The sequence below is a fragment of the Rattus rattus genome, chromosome 6 (genome assembly GCF_011064425.1).
Source record: "Rattus rattus isolate New Zealand chromosome 6, Rrattus_CSIRO_v1, whole genome shotgun sequence".
In the NCBI taxonomy this organism is placed as follows: Eukaryota; Metazoa; Chordata; class Mammalia; order Rodentia; family Muridae; genus Rattus; species Rattus rattus.
The window spans coordinates 16,734,894-16,759,019 of NC_046159.1; the positions used below are offsets into that span (position 1 = coordinate 16,734,894).

General features: G+C 37.8%; 1 protein-coding gene across 1 annotated transcript in view; it reads right to left on the reverse strand.

The window, feature by feature from the left end:
- Positions 1 to 2,542: 2,542 nt before the first annotated feature.
- Positions 2,543 to 24,126, reverse strand: part of LOC116904545 (uncharacterized protein DDB_G0290685-like) — a 42,126-nt gene continuing 20,542 nt past the window's right edge. The window contains exons 2-6 of the mRNA XM_032907339.1: positions 7,339 to 7,459; positions 6,011 to 6,034; positions 4,885 to 4,917; positions 3,419 to 3,742; positions 2,543 to 2,625 (exon numbers count right to left, since the gene is read on the reverse strand). Coding sequence (XP_032763230.1) covers positions 2,597 to 2,625; positions 3,419 to 3,742; positions 4,885 to 4,917; positions 6,011 to 6,034; positions 7,339 to 7,417 — 489 coding nt within the window. The 5' untranslated portion in view covers positions 7,418 to 7,459 and the 3' untranslated portion in view covers positions 2,543 to 2,596. The remainder of the gene's footprint in view (positions 2,626 to 3,418; positions 3,743 to 4,884; positions 4,918 to 6,010; positions 6,035 to 7,338; positions 7,460 to 24,126) is intronic.

Below are 24,126 nucleotides of genomic sequence, written 5' to 3' on the forward strand. Positions count from 1 at the left end.
AAAATATATACAGATCAGCATGGTTTTGTTGTCTTTTTAAGGTTTTTTATATGTATTTATGTTTATACATATATATCTGTATACATACATATGAGTGCAAGTATCCATGAGGGAAGGAAAATGGTGTTTGACTCATTGGTACTATAGTAACAGGTAGTTGGGAGCCACCTGACATGGTTACTAGAAATCAAACTTGTGTTCTGTGCAAGAAAATGAGTGCTCTTAATCTTTGAACCATCGCTATGGTCCCTGAATCTTAGATGTTTTTAAAGAATCCCTCTGGGTGAGACATGTTGACAGTACTGAGGATGAAAAGCATTAGTATTGTTATTAGGAACACAGGACTCCAAAGAAGGCAGTGCTTAGACAGAATTATGACAGCTCTAAGAAAGAGAAACAAGATGTTTTAGCTACAGGTGCTGGTACTCACCTATAACCCCAACATTTGAAACAGAGAATCAGGAAGCACAGAAGTTCAAGGTCACCCTTGGCTACATATCAAATTCAGAATAGTCTGAGTTGAATAAAAGCCTGTCTCAGAAAGAATTATTGTGTTACTAGCAAGACATGGTGTCTGGAGTGGGAGAAAATGTGCTCACAAAGAGCTGGCATGTGATCTAGTCTATGGAGGACCAGGGAAAATAAAAAAGGAATGGATGGCTAATTTTACACATATATCTTGCTGTTTCTGTAGGGATGGAGACATGCACCAGAAATGGAAATCTGTTCCATGCTGGTAAAGAGCTGTGAACAGCATATCAAGTTGGAGTTTGTTCATTTATTAAAAATGAGAAAAATATTGAAAGAGTAGTATGGTCAGACATTTCTTTGCCATCATTTAAGACTGGCATACGAACTTGATGATACTATAAAGTTGTTCATAAAGCACAATAGAATCTCCTGATTGAGAAATTTGTCTTAATATGAGCTCTCTGTGGGAGTAAAAGATAGCTGATATGCAAGAGAAAAGAGATGGAAAACAGAACTCCTAGCAAAAGAAAGAATGAGAAGATGATCAACTTTAAACATCAAGGCCAGATGTTGGGACCTTGCTGCAAAAACAAAGAAAGATGTGATGTGAACAGGTTTGTTTTTGAATTTCCTGCTGGTTCTTCAACCTTATGTTACGTAAGGCAGTGTTGATTTGGATATGACCTTCACAATGTAATTATCATTATCCAAATATGTAATAAGGCATTACATGGGAAATTAATATCCATTATTTTTTGTTGAGGTTACAAAGTTTGTTGAATTTTATTTTTACTTATTTTCTGTTTTTATAGCATTAGATAAATGTTTTTCCTGAATAACAGGGAAATTTCAGGGTAGAAGCTCCTAGCCTTCTTGAAACATATGCAAACAAATGTTTCCTTTCATCCTATCTGAACTTTTCAAATGTTTCTATACTCCACTTCATGTGTTTTGTACATTTTGCATCATGTAACTCTCCCCAGGGCTACCTACAGAGTGAACAGAGTTGACCAGGGTATTCAGGCAACTCTGCTCAGACTCCAGGTTAACTTTATCAATAAGACTAATACTGAAAGTGAGATGTTTGGGGCCTTGGTGTAGGCCTCTGAAGTCTTCATTTTTATCTTCCACATTCTGGGCCACCTGTATTCCACATATTTCTGCAGTCAGGAAAGTGAAGAAGGTCTAGGCAGAGTACAGTCCTTACCTTGACTATATTGAGCCTACCAGTTACATGGGGCTTGCATCTAGCCAGCCTGCTCTCTCTCTCTCTCTCTCTCTCTCTCTCTCTCTCTCTCTCTCTCTCTCTCTCTCTCTCTCTCTCTCTCTCTCTCTCTCCCCTCTCTCCCTGTCTCTTTCCCTCATTCCCTGTTTCCCTCCATCCCTCCTTCCTCCCTCTCTCTTTTACCCTCCTTCCCTCTTTTACTTCCTCCACTCAAAAGCTTAAGAGGTAGAATGGAATATACATGTGTGTGTGTGTGTGTGTGTGTATCATTCTATATATAGATATAGATATAGATATAAGATAGGATATATAACATATCCTTCTATGGTTATATGGTTATTTATGAAAAATATCTAGTAAGTGAATTTCCTCTCATAACTTTTTTTCAGGTGCTTTAACCAAGCTCCTCAAACGTGGTTGGAAGATGCCCCAACCACCCAAATACGTTGTATGTTTTCAGTTACAGTTCTGGATGCTAGAATTGCAAAATGTAAATAGGGCTTATTCTTTCTGAAAGGTGTAAGGAAGACTCTGTTGCAGGCTTTGCCCCTTGTTTCTGGTAGTTCTTGGGACTCTCTTAAACCCAAGGTATCCAGAAATATGAAACAATAATACTTGAGTATTAAAATATTGTCAGTGAAACTTGCAATGAAAGCTTCTGTTTGAACTAAAAAATAGCTTGTATATTGATAACTCAGTCACTGATTACAAAAGTATTATCCTTTGCCTTCAAACACATGTTCAGCCACCACCAAATACCTAACATCTGTGTGCTTATAAAACCCCAGAGCATAGATCAGGATGGAGAACCATAATTCTAGGAGGAAGACAGGAGCCAAGGTATTTATGCTGATGATTTTATTGATGCTTTGAACTTGAGGAAAGGGAAGACCAAGAAGATTACTCCTGGGAGAATTGTTGATCATCCTCTGAAACAAAGAGAAGAACTTTAGAAGTCAAATAGTCTTAACATGTGTCTGATACCTTCAACATCCAGTAGTCTCATTGAAATACATTATATTGCTGGACATGGTGTTCTATGCCTATAATAGCACTAAGAATAGTGAAGCAGGAAGACCATTGAATGTGAGGAAAACTTGGAATGCATAGTGAATTCCAGGCTAGCTTGTGCTAAAAAGTGAAGTCCTGTTTCAATAAAAAGAAAGAAGAGGGGTTGAGGATTTAGCTCAGTGGTAGAGAGCTTGCCTAGCAAGTGCAAGGCCCTGAGTTCAGTCCTCAGCTCCAAAAAAAAAGGAAGAAAGAAAGAAGAAAGAAAGAAAAGATAAGGGAAGGAAAGAAGGAAGGAAGGAAATATTAAGCAAGAGGAAAAGAAGGTAGAACAGAGGGAAGAGGAAAGCGAAGAGATTAGGAGGAGTAGCAAAGGAAGAAGAAAGAGAAAGGGAGATGGTAAAAGAGAGAAAAACTTAGGAACACATTAAACTAATATGATAATGAGAGAAATTCAGATGAGGCAGGGGAAACGCTGCTATGAGAAGGAGGAGGGGCTTTTGATATATGGATGTGAGGAGAATGGCAAAAATGGAGCTTGGTGTGAGTGGTGGAAAGAATGAGAAGATGCAAAACTCAGAGCAATGCGAAACTGGGGGACTGAAAGAGAAGTTTACTAAAACCTAGAATGTAATTATCCCCAAGGGAATCATTGGAGAACATCTTTAGCTGGTTCTCCTTTTCTTTGGATTTTGGAACTGCTGTTGTACTGACCCTGCTGGTTTCTCTGGCCACGTTTTCCTTTCTGGCCTTTCTGGCCACCTTTTCCTTTCTGGCCACCTTTTCCTTTCTGGCCTTTCTGGCCACCTTTTCCTTTCTGGCCATTCTGGCCTCTGCGACCACGGGCTCCTTGACCACCTCCTCCTCGTTGATTTTCACTCTGAAGATCCTGGCCTTCCAAGCTGTCATCAGCAGACCTTCTGTTTCTACCTTGGCCATTCTTCCCTCTCCTGAGCTTGATGCTCTCCTCAACATGCTGGTTTAGTTGATCTTGCAAATGGTTCTTTATTTCATTTAGCCCTTTGTGTATACCACCATCTTTTGGGGAGAGAGAACACACATCCAGAAAATCAAAAATAGAGAAAGGATCATCATGAACATAGCAAGATAATCATATAATCTATCACTAAGTTGATTTAGTAAGAAGTTGTTCTTCTACAGTAGACGGTGTTAGATAATGACTAGGTCCAATATCTACAAGAATAGGGACAGAAGAACCTTTTGCTTCTCTGTCCCAAATATACTCTCCTCAACTTCTGATACACCTGTTATTTTTATATAGAACCATCTATTCAGAACTTAGACTTGGCATAATATATATAAAAGTGTCCATGTACCATCATATTTCTCAGTGCTTAAGAGAAATCATAATATAATGATGTTTTTGCACAACATGTCTGTTGCTTAAAGGGTGGGTAGAAAATCACTTTGCCAGGTTGGGGATTTAGCTCAGTGGTAGAGCGCTTGCCTAGCAAGTGCAAGGCCCTGAGTTCAAGGCCCTGGGTTTGGTCCCCAGTTCCAAAAAAAAAAAAGAAAGAAAATCAATTTGCCATGCATAATCTTTCACACATTAATACTACCCACATTTTCAGCTCCTCATACTCACATGAACTGTATGGCTTTTTCACCTTCTAAGACTAATGAATTTATGCAAGCACAGATTTAGCTGTGGGTTATACCATCTTTTGTATGGGGTCTTTCTTATTCTCCTGTACTCTGATATCAATAATTCTCTATGCCTAGTTCCTTAATAGCAAATGGTTATATGCAAGCTTCACCATCTATTAGTCTTGGGGTACCTCAAGTATATTAAGCATGCCCCATTTAACTGTTGCAAAGGTAATCAGAATAGTCAGAATGCTTCTTACAGAAAACCCAGAATAGGTGTTCATCACAAGGACAGCCAAGGCAAGGAGGGGGGTAAGAAAGCTATTTCTTTGCCTTTCTCATTTTGCTGTTGTTACAATTTTTATTTACCTCTTTTAATTTTTGAACCTTTTTCCAATGTGGAGCTAATAATTAAATAGTACAATAATGGGGAGAGGACATTTTTAAAGCATAGGCATGATTTTTTTAATCTAAAAATTTAGAGGTATTTCATACTAGATCAGTAATCTAGAAGTTGCTAGACATTGTTCAGAATAACTCCAAATAATTTATTTGACGCTGAAATATCTTACTTTGTTGGTTGGCATCTCCTTCTTCAAGGGCTTCTGTGAAAAAAGAACAGTACACATGCACAAAGAAATTTAAAATTGTACTACAAACTGCATGAAAAAATCATTAACAAGTCAAGAAATATGCTTAAAACAAATGACTAAATGGCTTTCAAGTGTTTTGTTTGCCATCCCGGATTAAACCTACAATCTAATGTACACTAGTCAAGTGCTCTACCACTGGCCCAAATCTCCATTACTTTTCAGTTGCTAAATTGTCTTGACTAGATTTGAGTTCACTCTGTAGACCAGTCAGGCATTAGAATAAGGAATAAAAACTCATTCATTAATTTCTCTTATTTGATTCTTCCATGTCTTTGGTAGAATATTTAATGATTGGATAACTATAATATTTAAGTAAATCACATACCTATTCACTATTAAAATGAATTATATGTTGTTCTAGCTGGTGTTATGTCAACTTAATACAGCTACTCATCTGAGAGAAATGAACTTCATTTTAAGGAGGGGACAGGAAATGCTTCCATAGGATCCTGCTAGAATCAAACAAGTGCACAGGACACTTTTTAAATTAGTGATTGATTGGGAATAGTTCAGCCAGTGACAGGTAGTATAGCTTTGGACATCTGATCATGTGGTATATAAAAAAGCAGATTGAGAAGGCCCTAAGGAGCAAACCAGTAAGCTATGTTCCTCCTCAGCCTCTGCATTAATGCCTGCCCTGTGCTTATGTTCTTTCCCTACTTGAGTTCCTGCCTTGACTTCCCTCTGTAATTGGCTGTTTCCTGGACATGTAAGTGAAATAAACCCTTTCCTCCCCACAAGAGACTTCTATTGCTCCATTGTTAACCTTGGTCTGTTTAGAGAATGGAAATTACAAATCATGAGGTGCATGTATTCTTCTGATATCCAGACACTATCTCACCAAAACAAAGACACAATATGAAAGGTTGGCTTCTGTTTAATATCATGACTGAGGACTACTAAAACACTGGGAGATTTTGCTCCTTTTCTTTTTGAAACTTCCTAAACCCAATTTTTAGAATTTCTACATGACAAAAAGTAAGCAAAAATTAAACTATGATATGTTCTAAAGGAAAATGAAACATAGCCTTAAATGGAGACTGACCTTGATCTTGAGAATTTTCATCATCTAGGGTTTTAAAAAAGAAATATAATAAATTTATTATTTGATTTCATATATTCCAACTGTGCATTTATATAAGTCATATGAAGTTATGCAAAGACCTAAGATACTGCTAAGGAAATTAAATACATAGTATACACAATACACATGTATATGTGGTTCCAATATAACGAACCATCATTTCCCAAAGTAGAAAACTAGTAGCCATTTTGAACTGAAAATTAATAAAAAGGAAGTCAAGCAATCAATTGAATTTCTTTCCTAATAACAAAAAAAAAGAAAAAAGAAAAAAACAAGAACAAAAAAAAAGAAAACAAGAATTTCTTCCTTTGCAGTGCACCACCATCCTTAATGATGTGACTCCCTAAACAGATACAACTTGAGAATCAAACCATCCATGGCCCTGTGACTCACTGTTTACATTAACCAGACTTTACTAGCCACATAGGTTTTTTCCAGAAGACAAGCTTTCCAATCAATGATTGTTTATTTCAGGGAGTTTTCCAAAACTCCTTTAATTAAATACAAGTCTTTATAACTCTCTAATGCCATAATAGTTTTATAATCTATGATGCCTTTCATAGCCTCCATCATATCTTCAGTTATATATTGTACCCATTCTTAATGAAGAGTTCATTCCACCAACTGGACCCCAGAGCTTTATATTTTGAATATTACAATTTTGCCTCTTGCTTTTACCCACGCCATTAAAGAAAAATATCACTTTCTTTCATCACATTAACAAGAAAGTCATTTTTGCCCAACAACATGCTGTTTTTGAGTATCTTGAGATATCCAAATTTTGCTAATCTTCTAAGATACAATTTCATTCAGAAGTTGCTCAGATTTTGGTAAATAAATATTCTAACTGAAACTCTGTACTTCAGTGAACTGCAATATTCTGCATGGAAAGAAAATGGCATTGTGAATCAGGAGAAGAATCAATGAATGAAATTTTTATTAAACATGGAGATATAATAAAAAATTCTCAATAATTCTAAGTGTTTGTTGGCAGGGAAACAAAATATCCAGGTGAATTATGATGTTTCCACTCTATTTACAAAGAGAGTGGGTGTGAAAATCCTATGCATGATCAAATAGTAAATGTTGCACAATGCAGATGCTAGTTTACAACATAAACGGACATTTTCAGACACATATTTTTGTCACCAGCAAAAAAAAAATGCTATAGAAACTAATATGGCCTCCTCTTTGATTGGCCAACTCTCTGGATATTACCTGATTTCTTGAAAGAAGTGGCCCAACTCTATACTCTTTTCCATGAATTTCAACCTCATTTCCCCTCTTACCTTCATTGGCCCTTTGAGCTGAGGTCAAGGCCAGCAGGGATATAGAGAGCAGGACCAGAAGAATCCTGGAGGCAACCATGGTGTCTCTTTCCCTTGATGCTACAGGAACTTCAGACACAGCCTTTATATAACCCAGAGAAACAATGTCACCTTGAAGACCATGGGTTTGGCATTTACCACCCCTATCTAATTTCTTACGTGATCCTCAGCCAGACAAGGTGAATTAAAGTACATGTTGTGTTCTTCAAACAGAACCAAGAATTTCAACAGGTTCTTTGAAACAATGGCTTATTCTCCTCATGTATTAATTCTATGTATTACTCATTGTCTTCCACATTTAACATTCTACCTTGAACTGTGCTTCTCTGTTTTCTTACAGGATCCAACCCTGTACTGACTTTCCACTCTGTCAGTGACTTCAGACACTTTCCTATAGAATGAGCCAACAGAATCACAAGGAAAACAGACTTTAAAAACAAAAACACAATCATAAGAAAAAAACATTGGTCAAGAAAATCTAGGATAAGTTATCTTACACGGCTTGAAAAAAATCAAGAAGTGTTGCCAATAAAAGAACAAAGTGAACATTTCAATATTTCAAAGACAATAACTACTCAGATTTAAGATCATGAATTGGATGCACTATGAAATTTTAACACAAAATAATCAGAATAATAGTTGGGTTATAATACAATATCCTGTAAAGGTCACTGAGTGAACTAAAGGTGTTCAGCTTGGAAAGGGATTGCAATTAGATATACCTGTCACTCTGTACTATGAAACAGAGTCATCTTGTTTGAGCCCTTTGGAAGGTGCAGCTATCAACTAAAGAGGGCATTTTGTTGCTAATATAAAAATAATTCCATACCATAATTAAAATTGTCTTGTGTTATTTTAATTCATTTTAAATTGTTGTAAATTTTTAAATACCTTAGAATACTATAAATAAACTTAGTAAAATCACTAATACTTCAAATAATGAATTTTGGTTCTCCATTAAAATGTGCTATGAGTCTGTTTCATCCACAGGCACAACTGGTAGGTATCTTTATTGTTTATCTGGCCATAGTTTCTTTCTTTCCTCTCAGAGAAATGTGCTTTCTCTTTGGCTTTTTCTTCTAAGAAAGATATCACAGCATCTCCACATACCCTTGAATATATTACTTTAATCTTGCTTCTTCTTCAAGATACTTCATATGTTTTCTTTCATTTCTCCAAACTTAATTTTTTCACCCATGCTTCCTTATTTTGTTTTAAGTCTCCATATAAAGTACTCAACAGACGACAGGTAAAATAATAAGTAGACTTCTTCATATGTAGGTAGGTAAGAGATAGACATAATGGAAATGGATAGATAGATTATAGATGAATAGATAGTAGGTAGGTAGGTAGATGATAGATTAAATAAATGATAGACAGGGTAGATAGATAGATAGATAGATAGATAGATAGATAGATAGATAGATAGATAGATACAGATAATAGGCAGATACATATATAGATAACTAATTACACTATAGTATATATGATATAATTATTGTGCACTGGGATTTGTTCTAAGTATTTATCCTGTGCAAGGACTGACTCACTTGATCTTTATAGGCTTTGACTTTTAAAATATTTAACATATTTAGTATGTTTATATAAAATTTAATCATATATGTAAAGTAACTTGGTTTACATTTGCATTTACTCTTTAAACTGTTTCTCAGGACTCATAGGATACCTCAAGGAGTTAAAGGCACCTCAGATCTGGAGATTATGAGCTGTCTGGTATAGGAACCGAGAACTAAACGCATGTCCTTTGGAAAAGGAAGGTTCACATTTAAACTCTTGAGCCATCTCTTCTTGATAGCAAAACTAATTCCTATTCCATCCATGTCCAGTTGGACATCTTGTTGATAAACAAGAATGATTACTTAAAATGATAGTGTTAGAAATGCAGCAAAATTCTTGCTTTCCACTGATCCATCAGTGTTCAAGTTTTGACCCTGTCAATGCCAATTGTTTTCATTATTTCAGCTCTCTAATATATCGCAATTATTCCTGCAGCTGGCTTATTGTCAAGAGTAATGTAAAACTCCATTACAGCTGCTTTCAATGACCAGGTGTTGCGAAAGTAAGATTTGAAGACATGGCCTTTTGTTTTATAATGCCTGTCACTAGACTACCCTTTCTGGGTTAGAAATACAAAAGGCATGTCATGAACTGTTAGGGAAAAAGTCCCTCATTGGCCAGTGATCAGCCTTAATTTCAGAATTCTGAAATCATGATTTCAAAATGGTTTCTCAGAGAGCCTCCTATGCAGGAAGAGGAACAAGATTATATGCTTCTCCTCCGAGATATGCTTTAAAAAAATCATAACAGGCAGGACCAGCCATCTTCCTAGGTGACACAATGGCAGGGGAAAAAGAACAAAGTAGCAGAGGAGACAAGTAACAGAGACTCAGACCTATAATCTCAATCCTGGGGTGGCAGAGGCAGGGGGATTGGAAGCTCAAGGCCAGCCTGAGCTACCTCATAAAACCCTGTTTCAGAAAACAAAGACTGAAAGAGACAAGACAAAAGCGAAAGAATGATAGAAGAGGAGAGGAGAGAAGAGGAACAGAGAGAAGAGGAGGGGAGAAGAGGGGAGAGGAGAGGAGGGGAGGGGGGGAAAGGAGGGGAGAGGAGAGGAGAGGAGAGGAGGGGAGAGGAGGGGAGAGGAGAGGGAGCAGATGGTAGTAGCTCCCTTAAGTCTGCAACAGGAAGTGAGACAGAATGATACTGAAGACAGGAGTCTGCAAAGGCCCATGTGGAAGGAAGATTTAAGTCTGTATTTGTGTTTAGCTATGATCTTCAACTACAAAGATGCTTCTTGAGATTTGTAGACATTGAATTCTCTTTATTAAGTTTTTGGGGGGTGAGCCATCCTCCCATGAAGAACTATTCTAGTTAACATCAAGAACCCAGAACGTGTAGCTTGTTCTTTACACCCCTTGAGAATAAACATTATACCTGTTCATCACAAAAACTGCTGTTTAAGTAATCTGAACCGTCAATACAACAGAACAAATTAGATCATCAAAAATAATTTAGTAAATCATGAATATGAAAGTATATCCAACTAACTTAATATAAAAAAATCTTTGTCTAGCCATCCACTTACTTGTCTGTTTATGCCCAGCAAGTTTCTTTCATTATCTTGTTATGAGTACATGTATTGTGTGTGTGTGTGTGTGTGTGTGTGTGTGTGTGTGTGTGTGTCATGTGTCGGTGTGTCTGTGTGTCTGTGTGTACTTATATCAGACACTGGTGTCAGAAAATATGTGAACTTATAAAAAATTATTAATTCATTTCTTTTTGTAAGTAAGATTGTGGTGGTCAGTTAGACTTTTTTCTTTTTATCCTTCTCTATTAATTAAATATTTATGAGGATGATTTCTTACATTTAAAAAAGTCAATAAAAATTAAGACCCTTGTCAATAAATTCTGACCTGGCACACTGAATGGAACATGTTACAATTTTCCTGAGCCTCAACTTATCCCTTCATCCTTTGCTTCTTCCAGCTTATATATTGACCTTAAGCCATGACCTTGCTCCAGTCCACACTGGCACATTACTTTCCATTATCCAATAATTAATGTCTTTCAAACCTTAACTGCATTTTTTCCTAAGAGGCTATGTCCTTTGCTCTAATTCCTTAATTATAGACCTTCCTTCCAAATATTATTCTTCTGCCCACAATTGTTTTGAATTAATAGAAGTTATGGCTTTGGTACTGTGTTCCTATGCCCAACATTGGGAATGATATTTTGTGGTTAACTCTTCATGATCCTTGTTCTCATGCACAATATGTTGTATCTGTAGAGTTATTCAACTTTTAACTAACTCTGAAAACCTTGCAAGGCAGGTTAATGTTTTAAGTAAATAAATTAAAGTTTAGATCATAATTATCTGGGAAGTTTTAGAAATGAGATTTTACTTGGTCCATCTTGATCCAGGAAAAGCATACCAATAGAGCTTTCTGATAAACAGGTAAATTTTAAGAATAAGGAAGTGTTATGAGGCATTCACCAGAAAAGACTATTGGTCACAGGTTAAAACAAGTAGAAAAGAGATGCATGCTGATGGGAGGAGAAGCCTTTGGTCCAGCCAAGGATGGACCTCCAAATATGTAAGGATATGTTAGGGCAGGGAGGTGGAAAGTGGCAGGTGGTTGGAGAGGGGAAGCAACCTTATAGAAGGAGGGGGAGGGGGAGGGGATAGGGGCTTATGGATGGGAAAACCGGGAAAGGGAAAAACGTTTGAAATGTAAATAAAAATATTCAATTAAAAAAAAAAGGAGTGCTTGCTAACAGGAACTTGATATAGCTGTCCCCTGAAAGCCTCTGCCAGAGCCTGACAAATACAGAGCCAACCACTGAACTGAGAACAGGATCCCCAATGGAGGAGTTAGAGGAAGGACTGAAGGAGTTGACGTGGTTTACGACCCCTTAAGAAGAATAACAATACCCACCAACCAGAGCCCTCAGAGCTCTCAGGGCCTAAACCACCATCCTAAGATGGACCTATGGCTCCAGTCACATATGTAGCAGAGGATGGCCTTGTCAGGCATCAATGGGAGGAGAGGCCCTTGGTCCAGTGAAGGGTCAATGTCCCAGTAAAGGGGAATGTCAGGGCTAGGAGGTGGGAGGAAGTGGGTGGGTGAGTGAGGGAGTACCATCATAGAAGCAGGGGGCTAGGGTGATCAGATTGGGGGTTTCTGGAGGAGAAACCTGGAAAGAGGATAGTCTGTAAAATGTAAATAAAATATCCAATAAATGAATAAAAGTAAAGCAAAAGAAGAGAACCTGTCTTTAAAAAAACAGTAGAAAGTCTTTATTAATTGACCTGCAACTATACTTATTCAGGATCTCATTGTAACCCCAAGCCTTTCTCAGGGTGATCTTATAATCACAAAATATATGCCCTGAGTGGATATACTTCAGTTAACAAGAAGAGTTAGGCAGATATAGAACTACAAAAGTCAAAAAAACAATGTTAGTACATTTAAAGACTTTCTGAGAACTATGGATTTTGATGGATTAGACTTTTGTTTTCAGTTTGGCAGATGATACTGTCTATGAGATGAGTTTATAGCCTAAATGTTACTTCTATCATGGAGTCTGTTGTACTAAGATCTGTGAGCCTACTGTATGGTCTGGATCCCTTTTTTAAAAAAAGAAAGGACTTAACCTCTGTGCACTGCAAATATCTAGGGAAAACAAGACAAAAAAATTCCTAAATACAAAAGACAAGAAATAACCAAATCAAACACTCTTACATCAGAAAATGAGAGAATATAAACACAATAGAAAATTCAATGAAACTAAGAGTTTGCTTTTAGCAAATAAAATAAAATAAAATAAAATTGACAATCTTTAACAAAACTAAAGAAAACCCAAGAAGACAAGGATAGCAAGATTTTGCAATTGGTGCCACAGAAATAGAAGTTATGGGGGGTAATTATAAAGACTTCCACATCAGCAAACTGGAGAACAGGAAACAAATTTTAAATTCTTAGAAGCAAATACATAGGACTGGAGTTATAATGCAGTGGTAAAGCACTTAGGTATTATACATAGGGCCCTGGGTAACAGCAGGCTGGACCACATGATCAACACAGACTGTCACTCAAACTGCATAACTAAGTTGTGGGACAAGCCTTTTTCTGATGGTCTGACTACAAAATGCAACTGCTCTCACTGAAAGTCAGTGTGATGGAGCCCAATGATTTCGTAAGTGTCACGAGCTTTACAGTGCACTCAAGCCACTATCAGGATGTGGAATGAGCCTGAGATCATGCACAAAGGACAATAGCAAAAAGTTTTGTATGAGAGATTGAGATCAATTGCAACCGATGCCCCACACATAAGGTATCATTATCCACACTCTCACATACACACCCTGACTACCATTCCCATACTGCTATCCACCAAATAGACTTCTGTGTGTGCAGATCTGGTCCCTTTACCAGGAGCAGTTGTAATGTGCTCTGCAGATAGTGATGTGCTTCCTGAGTTAGGTGTATCAGCACACACCGGTACTACCATCTCTAGAAAGTTGAAGCAGGAAACTCAAAAGCTGTAGCTCAACACGTGCCACATGGTGAGATACGGTTTAAAACATCCAAAACTAGTAGTCAGGCCTAGTGACATAGACTGGTCATCAGAGCTACTCATCTGGCTGAGGCAGGAATATCATAAATTCCAGAGTACCTGGATTATAGCATGAGTTTAAGGACAAATTCAATAACTTCACAAAACTCTGAGTCAAAATAAGAATAAATGAATAGGTCTCGTGAGATGGTTCAGTGGATAAAATGTTTGCTAGAGGTCAGATTCACAGAACACACATAAAATATTGTTACAGCTACCTGAATTTCCAGCAGTCAAGAGACAGATTCAGGGGATCCCTGAGGCAGTAGGGCTAAATTGTCTAGCACTGGGTTCAGCAAGAGACTCTGCCTAGGTAAATAAACTGGGAAGAAGTCAAGAATGACACGTGACACACAACTTTAAGCATCAAAAACACACCTGTACACATATATGAAAATAGATAGATCATAGATTATTAGAGAGAGAGAGAGAGAGAGAGAGAGAAGAGAGATAGGTGATAGGAAGGAAGGAAGGAAGGAAGGAAGGAAGGAAGGAAGGAAGGAAGGAAGGCAGGCTTAGAATATCTCTGTAAAGCACTTGTCTAGCATGTATTAGGATCTGGCATCAAGCCCCAATACCAGAGAAAGACAGAGACAGATAATCACCACTTAATTACTTGCATGTGACTTATCCATTGTCCTAAGAGTAGCCCTGGCTCCAGCTGGCATTAATGAAGAAAATTACCATGCCTGATTTGTTAACATGGTGAGTGGCTCAGACTCACAGTGTATAGGCAGGATCCTCACAACAAATATGGTGCATCTATATAGCTAGAATGATTTAATATAAAGATTTTGAAGACATTAAGATGAAGAGATTTATTATAGAATGGAATTCTGAATGTATTTAAGACAAAATATAAGTTCAAAACAATCATTTCCTCTGTACATGAAGATGTATGTGCTCAAAGAGGGCATAAGCAATAACCTTTCCTTGACTATAAGTCAAGTATAGAAACACTTCTCATCATGCATCCAGTGATGTAGATCCATCTCTCCAATAATCCTCTGAGCAGCTGAGCCCTGCCTGAGACCATGCACATCAAGGGCCCACGGGGATTTTTATTCTGTGTCAGCAGTGGTGTATGGTTAGATAATGGGTAGCCCAAGATTCAAAGCGGCCTCTTTAGAAAGAAGGGAATAGGAATCATTTTAGAGTGTTCCATTTGGGATTTTCCCATTGTCTTTTTAGAATTTTGCCTAGTTGAGTAGGTCAAAGGTATATGAAGGTGCTCTTTGACTAAGAGAGAGCATTTGTTTCTGTTTTGAGACATGTTTGGTTTTTTCTAGAGAAGGGTTAAGTATGAATCAGGCTTCTTTGACCACAGCCATGGTAGCAAAGCTGAACACTGTGATGCCTTCTCTCAGATGTAGGTCAGATATTCCCTATCTGTCTCATAACACAAATGCACACATACACATGCACACACCACATAAACACACACCAACCACATACAAGCTCACATGCATATATACACCATGCATACATGCACCCATACCGTACACACATATCACATATACATATACTCACTCATATACATAAAATTGCATATACATATGCACACATACACCACACACACACACACACACACACACACACACACAGAAAACATACCATGCACACACACATACACATGCACTAATGCCATCAGCACATCAGGGCTTCAAGATATTGTTTATTGACAGCTGACCTTACTACTGTGCCTGAAGCCCAACTCTTCAGTTCCTCTTGAAGCAGAGGAGGGGGAAGAGCTTCAGCAGGGGTAAGACTCAGTCTTATGAGATGTTTAGGATTACTGTATAATAGTAAAATATTTCCTATCTCAATACTAAATCACTTTGCTTCGGTAGCTGAACAGTCTTCAGAGTTCCTCTGGGCAAGAAACTCTTTAGTACCTCATCCTAAAACAGTAGGAGATTAAGTAAAGTAGCTTTTGTTCTATCTCCACAGTAATTTCACTGCTATAACTTTCAGCTTGCTAGCTGAAGTCTCAGGAAGAAATAAGGACATTTTTGAAAAGTAATTTTAGCCTTATTTCTAAGTTTCAAAAAGTTTTCTATGAAAGCTCTGTAAGAAAAAAGGAGAAGGGCCTTGAAAGTAAAAGGGGATAAGGGATTTAAGAAAGAAAGGGGTAAGTATGATTAAAAAGCAGGACAAGGAAATAATGCACTCTACTCTTTGACCTTCACACTTAAACATCATTCAGAATACATGATCACATACTATAAAAATTCACCACATGTTTATATATAAAGTCAAATCATAAACTGAATAAGAAGTTTACAACAAAGAATGTTTACATGCATATACATTAGGAGTAATTCTCTGGCTAAACATTCATTACCTATCATAGCTCCTCATGTTTATGGAGAGTTTAAGACCATAACTAAGTTATAAGTGAAGTTTTGCATATATAAACCCAGTCAATATTTTAACTTCTGTCCTAGCACCTTTAACAAATCATTAGTTCCCTTTTTATGATTATTGGTTAATGATTTTACAGCCTATTGGAATGTGCGCTAAGAATTTGAATGGCTGCTTACGATCTCAAAACCAATTAATTTGTGACAATAAAGACTTGTAGAGCTCTCACTGCAGTTTTGATTATCAGAAAAGACATATTAAGCCCAAGGAGAGACACTCCAAGGGCACATGGGGTGCAGGAGACAAAAGGTAGCCTCAAACAGGAACCTGCTGGTCTCCATCTGTGCCCAGAGGTGGGGGCATACCATGGCCCTTGGACCAAAAACATGCCTGCAGAGAGTTAGTCTGCCAAAAGTGTTCTCCCTCCTGAGACGACAGTTAAGATCCCCCTTTTCTCCACTGTGTATCCAAAGAAACAACTGACAGGAGTGCATAGGGCTGAAGGACAGAAGGACAGTCTATTACTATTCCAGGACCCATCTGGGACTCTCCCAGACTCTCAGACCCAAAACAAGTCCTGAGAGAGCTGGTCTCCCAGGAACACTCTCACTGTGAAGATCACATGCTAACAGACTCAAATAACAGGTGTAAGAATCTCCAGTCAGAGACAGCAAGAAGAACTAATCTCATAGATACCCAATGGTGAGAGGCAAGCACAAGAACCTAAGTAACAGAAACCAAGACTGCTTGGCATCATCAGAAACCAGTTCTACTATCACAGCAAGTACTGGATGTCACAACACACCAGAAAAGCATCTGTTATCACCTGAGACTTTGATCTTAGCCATTCTGACTGGTGTGAGGTGAAATCTCAAGGCTGTTTGATTTGCATTTCCCTGATGACTAAGGATGAACATTTCTTTTTTTCCCATCTTAATTAAATTGGGTATTTCTTATTTACATTTCAAATGTTATTCCCTTTCCCAGTTTCCAGGCCAACATCCCCCTAGATGCTTCTTGGCCATTCCATATTCTTCAGTTTAGAATTCTTTGTTTAGCTCTGTCCCCCTTTTTAATACAGTTATTTGATTCTCTGGAGCCTAACTACTTGAATTCTTGATATATATTGGATGTTATCCCTCTATCGGACGTAGGATTGGTAAAGATCTTTTCCAAATCTGTTGGTTGCTGTTTTGTCCTATTGACAGTGCCCTTTGTCTTGTAGAAGCTTTGAAATTTTAGGAGGTCATGTTTGTCAATGCTTGATCTAGAACATAAACCATTGGTGTTCTGTTCAGGAAATGTTCCCCTCTGCCTATGTGTTTGAGGATATTCCCCACTTTCTCTTCTATTAGTTTCAGTGTATCACGTTTTATGTGGAGGTCCTTGATCCACTTGAACTTGAGCTTTATACAAGCTGATAAGAATGGATCTATTTTCATTTTTCTACATGCTGACCTCCAGTTGAACCAGCACCATTTGTTGAAAATGCTCTTTTTGGCACTGGATGGATTTAACTCCTTTGTCAAAAATCAAGTGACCGTGGTTGGGAGACCTTTAATAACTGCTTCTATTTCTTTAGGAGTTATGGGGTCGTTTAGATGGTTTATCTGTTCCTGATTTAACTTCAGTACCTGATATCTGTCTAAGAAATTGTCCATTTCCTCCAGACTTTCAAGTTTTGTTGAATATAGGCTTTTGTAGTAGGATCTGATGATTTTTTGAATTTCCTCTGCCTCTGTTGTTAAGTCTCCCTTTCCATTTCTGATTTTGTTAATTTGGACATACTCTCTGTGTCTTCTGTTTATTCTGGCTAAGGGTTTATCTATCTTGTTGATTTTCTCAAGGAACCAGCTTTTGGTTCCGTTGATTCTTTGTATAGTGCTTTTTGTTTCTACTTGGTTGATTTCAGCTCTGAGTTTGATTATTTCCTGCCTTCTACTCCTCCTGGGTGTGTTTGCTTCTTTTTGTTCTAGAGCTTTTAGGTGTGCTGTCAAGATGCTGATATATGCTCTCTCCTGTTTCTTTCTGCAGAAACTCAGAGCTATGAGTTTTCCTCTTAGCACAGCTTTCATTGTGTCCCATAAGTTTGGGTATGTTGTACCTTCATTTTCATTAAATTCTAAGAAGTCTTTAATTTCCTTCTTTATTTCTTCCTTAACCAGGATATCATTGAGTAGAGCATTGTTCAGTTTCCCATGTATATGTGAGTGTTCTTCCCTTATTGTTCTTGAAGACCAGCTTTAGCCCGTGGTGGTTTGATAGGACGTATGGGATTATTTTTATCTTTCTGTACCTCTTGAGGCCTGTTTTATGACCAATTATATGGTCAATTTTGGAGAAAGTACCATGAGGTGGTGAGAAGAAGGTACATCCTTTTGTTTTAGGATAGAATGTTCTATAAATATCTGTTTAGTCCATTTGGTTTATGACTTCTCTTAGTCTGTCTATGTTTCTGTTTAATTTCTGTTTCCATGATCTGTCCATTGATGAGAGTGGGGTGTTGAAATCTCCTACAATTATTGTGTGAGGTGCAATGTGTGCTTTCAGCTTTAGTACGGTTTCTTTAGTACGGTGCCCTTGTTTAGGAGCATAGATATTTAAGATTGAAAGTTCATCTTGGTGGATTTTTCCTTTGATGAATATGAAGTGTCCTTTCTTATCTTTTTTGATGACTTCTAGTTGAAAATTGATTTTATTCAATATTAGAATGGCTACTCCAGCTTGCTTCTTCAGACCATTTGCTTGGAAAGTTGTTTTCCAACCTTTTACTCTAAGGGAGTGTCTGTCTTTGATTCTGATGTGTGTTTCCTGTAGGCAGCACAATGTTGGGTCCTCGTTGCATACCCATTTTGTTAATCTGTGTCTTTTTATTGGGGAATTGAGTCGATTGATGTTGAGAGATATTAATAATAGTGATTGTTGCTTCCTATTATATTCGTATTTGGATGTGAGATTATGTTTGTGTGCTTTTCTTCTCTTTATTTTGTTGCAAGACAATTAGTTTCTTGCTTTTTATAGGGTGTAGCTTGCCTTCTCATTTTGGGCTTTACCATTTATTATCCTTTGTAGGGCTGGATTTCTGGAAAGATATTGTGTAAATTTGGTTTTGTCATGGAATATCTTGGTTTCTCTATCTATGTTAATTGAGTGTTTTGCTGGATACAGTAACCTGGGCTGGCATTTGTGTTCTCTTAGGGTCTGTATGACATCTGTCAAGGATCTTCTGGCTTTCATAGTCTCTGGTTAGAAGTCTGGTGTGATTCTGATAGGTCTGCCTTTACATGTTTCTTGACCTTTTTCCCTTACTGCTTTTAATATTCTTTCTTTGTTTTGTGCATTTTGTGTTTTGACTATTATATGACAGGAAGAGTTTCTTTTCTGGTCCAATATATTTGAGTTCTGTAGTCTTCTGTATGTTTATGGGCATCTCTTTATTTAGGTTAGGGAAGTTTCTTCTATAATTTAGTTGAAGATATTTACTGGCCCTTTAAGTTGGGAATCTTCGCTCTCTTCTACACCTATTATTATTAGGTTTAATATTCACATTGTCCTGGATTTTCTGGATGTTTATTGTTAGGAGCTTTTATGTTTTACATTTTTTTTTTTTTTTTTCACTTTTTTTTTTTTTTATTAACTTGAGTATTTCTTATATACATTTCAATGTTATTCCCTTTCCTGTTTCCGGCAAACATCCCCTCCCCCTCCCCTTCCTTATGGGTGTTCCCCCCAACCCTCCCCACCCTGCTGCCCTCTCCCCAACAGTCTAGTTCACTAGGGGTTCAGTCTTAGCAGGACCCAGGGCTTCCTTCCACTGGTGCTCTTACTAGGATATTCATTGCACTTCACGAGGTCAGAGTCCAGGGTCAGTCCATGTATAGTCTTTGGGTAGTGGCTTAGTCCCTGGAAGCTCTGGTTGGTTGGCATTGCTGTACATATGGGGTCACGAGCTCCTTCAAGCTCTTCCAGTTCTTTCTCTGATTCCTTCAACAGGGGTCCCGTTCTCAGTTCAGTGGTTTCCTGCTGGCATACGCCTCTGTATTTGCTGTACTCTGGCTGTGTCTCTCATGAGCGATCTGCACTCACATTTTGATCATCCGTCTTGAGTTTCATTTGTTCTAGGCATCTAGGGTAACTCAAGCATTTGGGCTAATAGCCACTTATCAATGAGTGCATACCATGTATGTCTTTCTGTGATTGGGTTAGCTCACCAGGATGATATTTTCCAGTTCCAACCATTTGCCTACGAATTTCATAAAGTCATTGTTTTTGATAGCTGAGTAATATTCCATTGTGTAGATGTACCACATTTTCTGTATCCATTCCTCTGTTGAAGGGCATCTGGGTTCTTTCCAGCTTCTGGCTATTATAAATAAGGCTGCGATGAACATAGTGGAGCACATGTCTTTTTTATATGTTGGGGCATCTTTTGGGTATATGCCCAGGAGAGGTATAGCTGGATCCTCAGGCAGTTCAATGAACAGGAGTTCAGGAACCTCCAGACTGATTTCCAGAATGGTTGTAGCAGTCTGCAACCCCACCAACAATGGAGGAGTGTTCCCTTTCTCCACATCCTCGCCAGCATTTGCTGTCACCTGAGTTTTTGATCTTAGCCATTCTCACTGGTGTGAGGTGAAATCTCAGGTTGTTTTGATTTGCATTTCCTTATGACTAACGATGTTGAACATTTCTTTAGGTGTTTCTCAGCCATTCGGCATTCCTCAGCTGTGAATTCTCTGTTTAGCTCTGAACCCCATTTTTTAATAGGGTTATTTGTCTCCTTGCTGTCTAACTTCTTCAGTTCTTTGTATATTTTGGATATAAGCCCTCTATCTGTTGTAGGATTGGTAAAGATCTTTTCCCAATCTGTTGGTTGCCGTTTTGTCCTAACCACAGTGTCCTTTGCCTTACAGAAGCTTTGCAGTTTTATGAGATCCCATTTGTCGATTCTTGATCTTAGAGCATAAGCCATTGGTGTTTTGTTCAGGAAATTTTTTCCAGTGCCCATGTGTTCCAGATGCTTCCCTAGTTTTTCTTCTATTAGTTTGAGTGTGTCTGGTTTGATGTGGAGGTCCTTGATCCACTTGGACTTAAGCTTTGTACAGGGTGATAAGCATGGATCGATCTGCATTCTTCTACATGTTGACCTCCAGTTGAACCAGCACCATTTGCTGAAAATGCTATCTTTTTCCATTGGATGGATTTGGCTCCTTTGTCAAAATCAAGTGACCATAGGTGTGGATTCATTTCTGGGTCTTCAATTCTGTTCCATTGGTCTATCTGTCTGTCTCTGTACCAATACCATGCAGTTTTTATCACTATTGCTCTGTAATACTGCTTGAGTTCAGGGATAGTGATTCCCCTGAAGTCCTTTTTATTGTTGAGGATAGTTTTAGCTATCCTGGGTTTTTTGTTATTCCAGATGAATTTGCAAATTGTTCTGTCTAACTCTTTGAAGAATTGGATTGGTATTTTGATGGGGATTGCATTGAATCTGTAGATCGCTTTTGGTAAAATGGCCATTTTTACTATATTAATCCTGCCAATCCATGAGCATGGGAGATCTTTCCACCTTCTGAGGTCTTCTTCAATTTCTTTTCTTCAGTGTCTTGAAGTTCTTATTGTACAGATCTTTTACTTGCTTGGTTAAAGTCACACCGAGGTATTTTATATTATTTGGGTCTATTATGAAGGGTGTCGTTTCCCTAATTTCTTTCTCGGCTTGTTTCTCTTTTGTGTAGAGGAAGGCTACTGATTTATTTGAGTTAATTTTATACCCAGCCACTTTGCTGAAGTTGTTTATCAGCTTTAGTAGTTCTCTGGTGGAACTTTTGGCATCACTTAAATATACTATCATATCATCTGCAAATAGTGATATTTTGACTTCTTCTTTTCCGATCTGTATCCCCTTGATCTCCTTTTTGTTGTCTGATTGCTCTGGCTAGAACTTCAAGAACTATATTGAATAAGTAGGGAGAGAGGGGCAGCCTTGTCTAGTCCCTGATTTTAGTGGGATTGCTTCAAGTTTCTCTCCATTTAGTTTAATGTTAGCAACTGGTTTGCTGTATATGGCTTTTACTATGTTTAGGTATGGGCCTTTGTATTCCTATTCTTTCCAGGACTTTTATCATGAAGGGGTGTTGAATTTTGTCAAATGCTTTCAGCATCTAATGAAATGATCATGTGGTTTTGTTCTTTCAGTTTGTTTATATAATGGATCACGTTGATGGTTTTCCAGATATTAAACCATCCCTGCATGCCTGGGATGAAGCCTACTTGATCATGGTGGATGATTGTTTTGATGTGCTCTTGGATTCGGTTTGCCAGAATTTTGTTGAGTATTTTTGCCAATGTTCATAAGGGAAATTGGTCTGAAGTTCTCTTTCTTTGTTGGGTCTTTGTGTGGTTTAGGTATAAGAGTAATTGTGGCTTCATAGAAGGAATTGTAGTGCTCCATCTGTTTCAATTTTGTGGAATAGTTTGGATAATATTGGTATGAGGTCTTCTATGAAGGTCTGATAGAATTCTGCACTAAACCCGTCTGGACCTGGGCTCTTTTTTGGTTGGGAGACCTTTAATGACTGCTTCTATTTCCTTAGGAGTTATGGGGTTGTTTAACTGGTTTATCTGTTCCTGATTTAACTTCGGTACCTGGTATCTGTCTAGGAAATTGTCCATTTCCTGTAGATTTTCAAGTTTTGTTGAATATAGGCTTTTATAGTAAGATCTGATGATTTTTTGAATTTCCTCTGAATCTGTAGTTATGTCTCCCTTTTCATTTCTGATTTTGTTAATTTGGACACACCTCTGTGTCCTCTCGTTAGTCTGGCTAGGGTTTATCTATCTTGTTGATTTTTCAAAGAACCAACTTTTGGTTCTGTTGATTCTTTCTATGGTCCTTTTTGTTTCTACTTGGTTGATTTCAGCTCTGAGTTTGATTATTTCCTGCCTTCTACTCCTCCTGGGTGTATTTGTTTTTTTTTTGTTCTAGAGCTTTTAGGTGTGCTGTCAAGCTGCTGACATATGCTCTTTCCTGTTTCTTTCTGCAGGCACTCAGCTATGAGTTTTCCTCTTAGCACAGCTTTCATTGGGTCCCATAAGTTTGGGTATGTTGTACCTTCATTTTCATTAAATTCTAAAAAGTTTTTAATTTCTTTCTTTATTTCTTCCTTGACCAGGTTATCATTGAGTAGAGCATTGTTTAGTTTCCACGTATATGTGGGCATTCTTCCCTTATTGTTATTGAAGACCAGCTTTAGGCCGTGGTGGTCCGATAGCACGCATGGGATTATTTCTATCTTTCTGTATCTGTTGAGGCCTGTTTTTTGACCAATTATATGGTCAATTTTGGAGAAAGTACCATGAGGAGCTGAGAAGAAGGTATATCCTTTTGCTTTAGGGTAGAACGTTCTATAAATATCCGTTAAGTCCATTTGGCTCATGACTTCTCTTAGTCTGTCTACGTCTCTGTTTAATTTCTGTTTCCATGATCTGTCCATTGATGAGAGTGGGTGTTGAAATCTCCTACTATTATTGTGTGAGGTGCAATGTGTGTTTTGAGCTTTAGTAAGGTTTCTTTTACGTATGTAGGTGCCCTTGTATTTGGGGCATAGATATTTAGGATTGAGAGTTCATCTTGGTGGATTTTTCCTTTGATGAATATAAAGTGTCCTTCCTTATCTTTTTTGATGACTTTTAGTTGGAAATTGATTTTATTTGATATTAGAATGGCTACTCCAGCTTGCTTCTTCAGACCATTTGCTTGGAAAGTTGTTTTCAGCCTTTCACTCTGAGGTAGTGTCTGTCTTTGTCTCTGAGGTGTGTTTCCTGTAGGCAGCAGAATGCAGGGTCCTCGTTCATGATCCAGTTTGTTAATCTATGTCTTTTTATTGGGGAGTTGAGGCCATTGATGTTGAGAGATATTAAGGAATAGTGATTATTGCTTCCTGTTATATTCATATTTGGATGTGAGGTTGTGTTTGTGTGCTTTTCTTCTCTTTGTTTTGTTGCCAAGACGATTAGTTTCTTGCCTCTTCTAGGGTATAGCTTGCCTCCTTATGTTGGGCTTTACCATTTATTATCCTTTGTAGTGCTGGATTTGTAGAAAGATATTGTGTAAATTTGGTTTTGTCATGGAATATCTTGGTTTCTCCATCTATGTTAATTGAGAGTTTTGCAGGATACAGTAGCCTGGGCTGGCATTTGTGTTCTCTTAGGGTCTGTATGACATCAGTCCAGGATCNT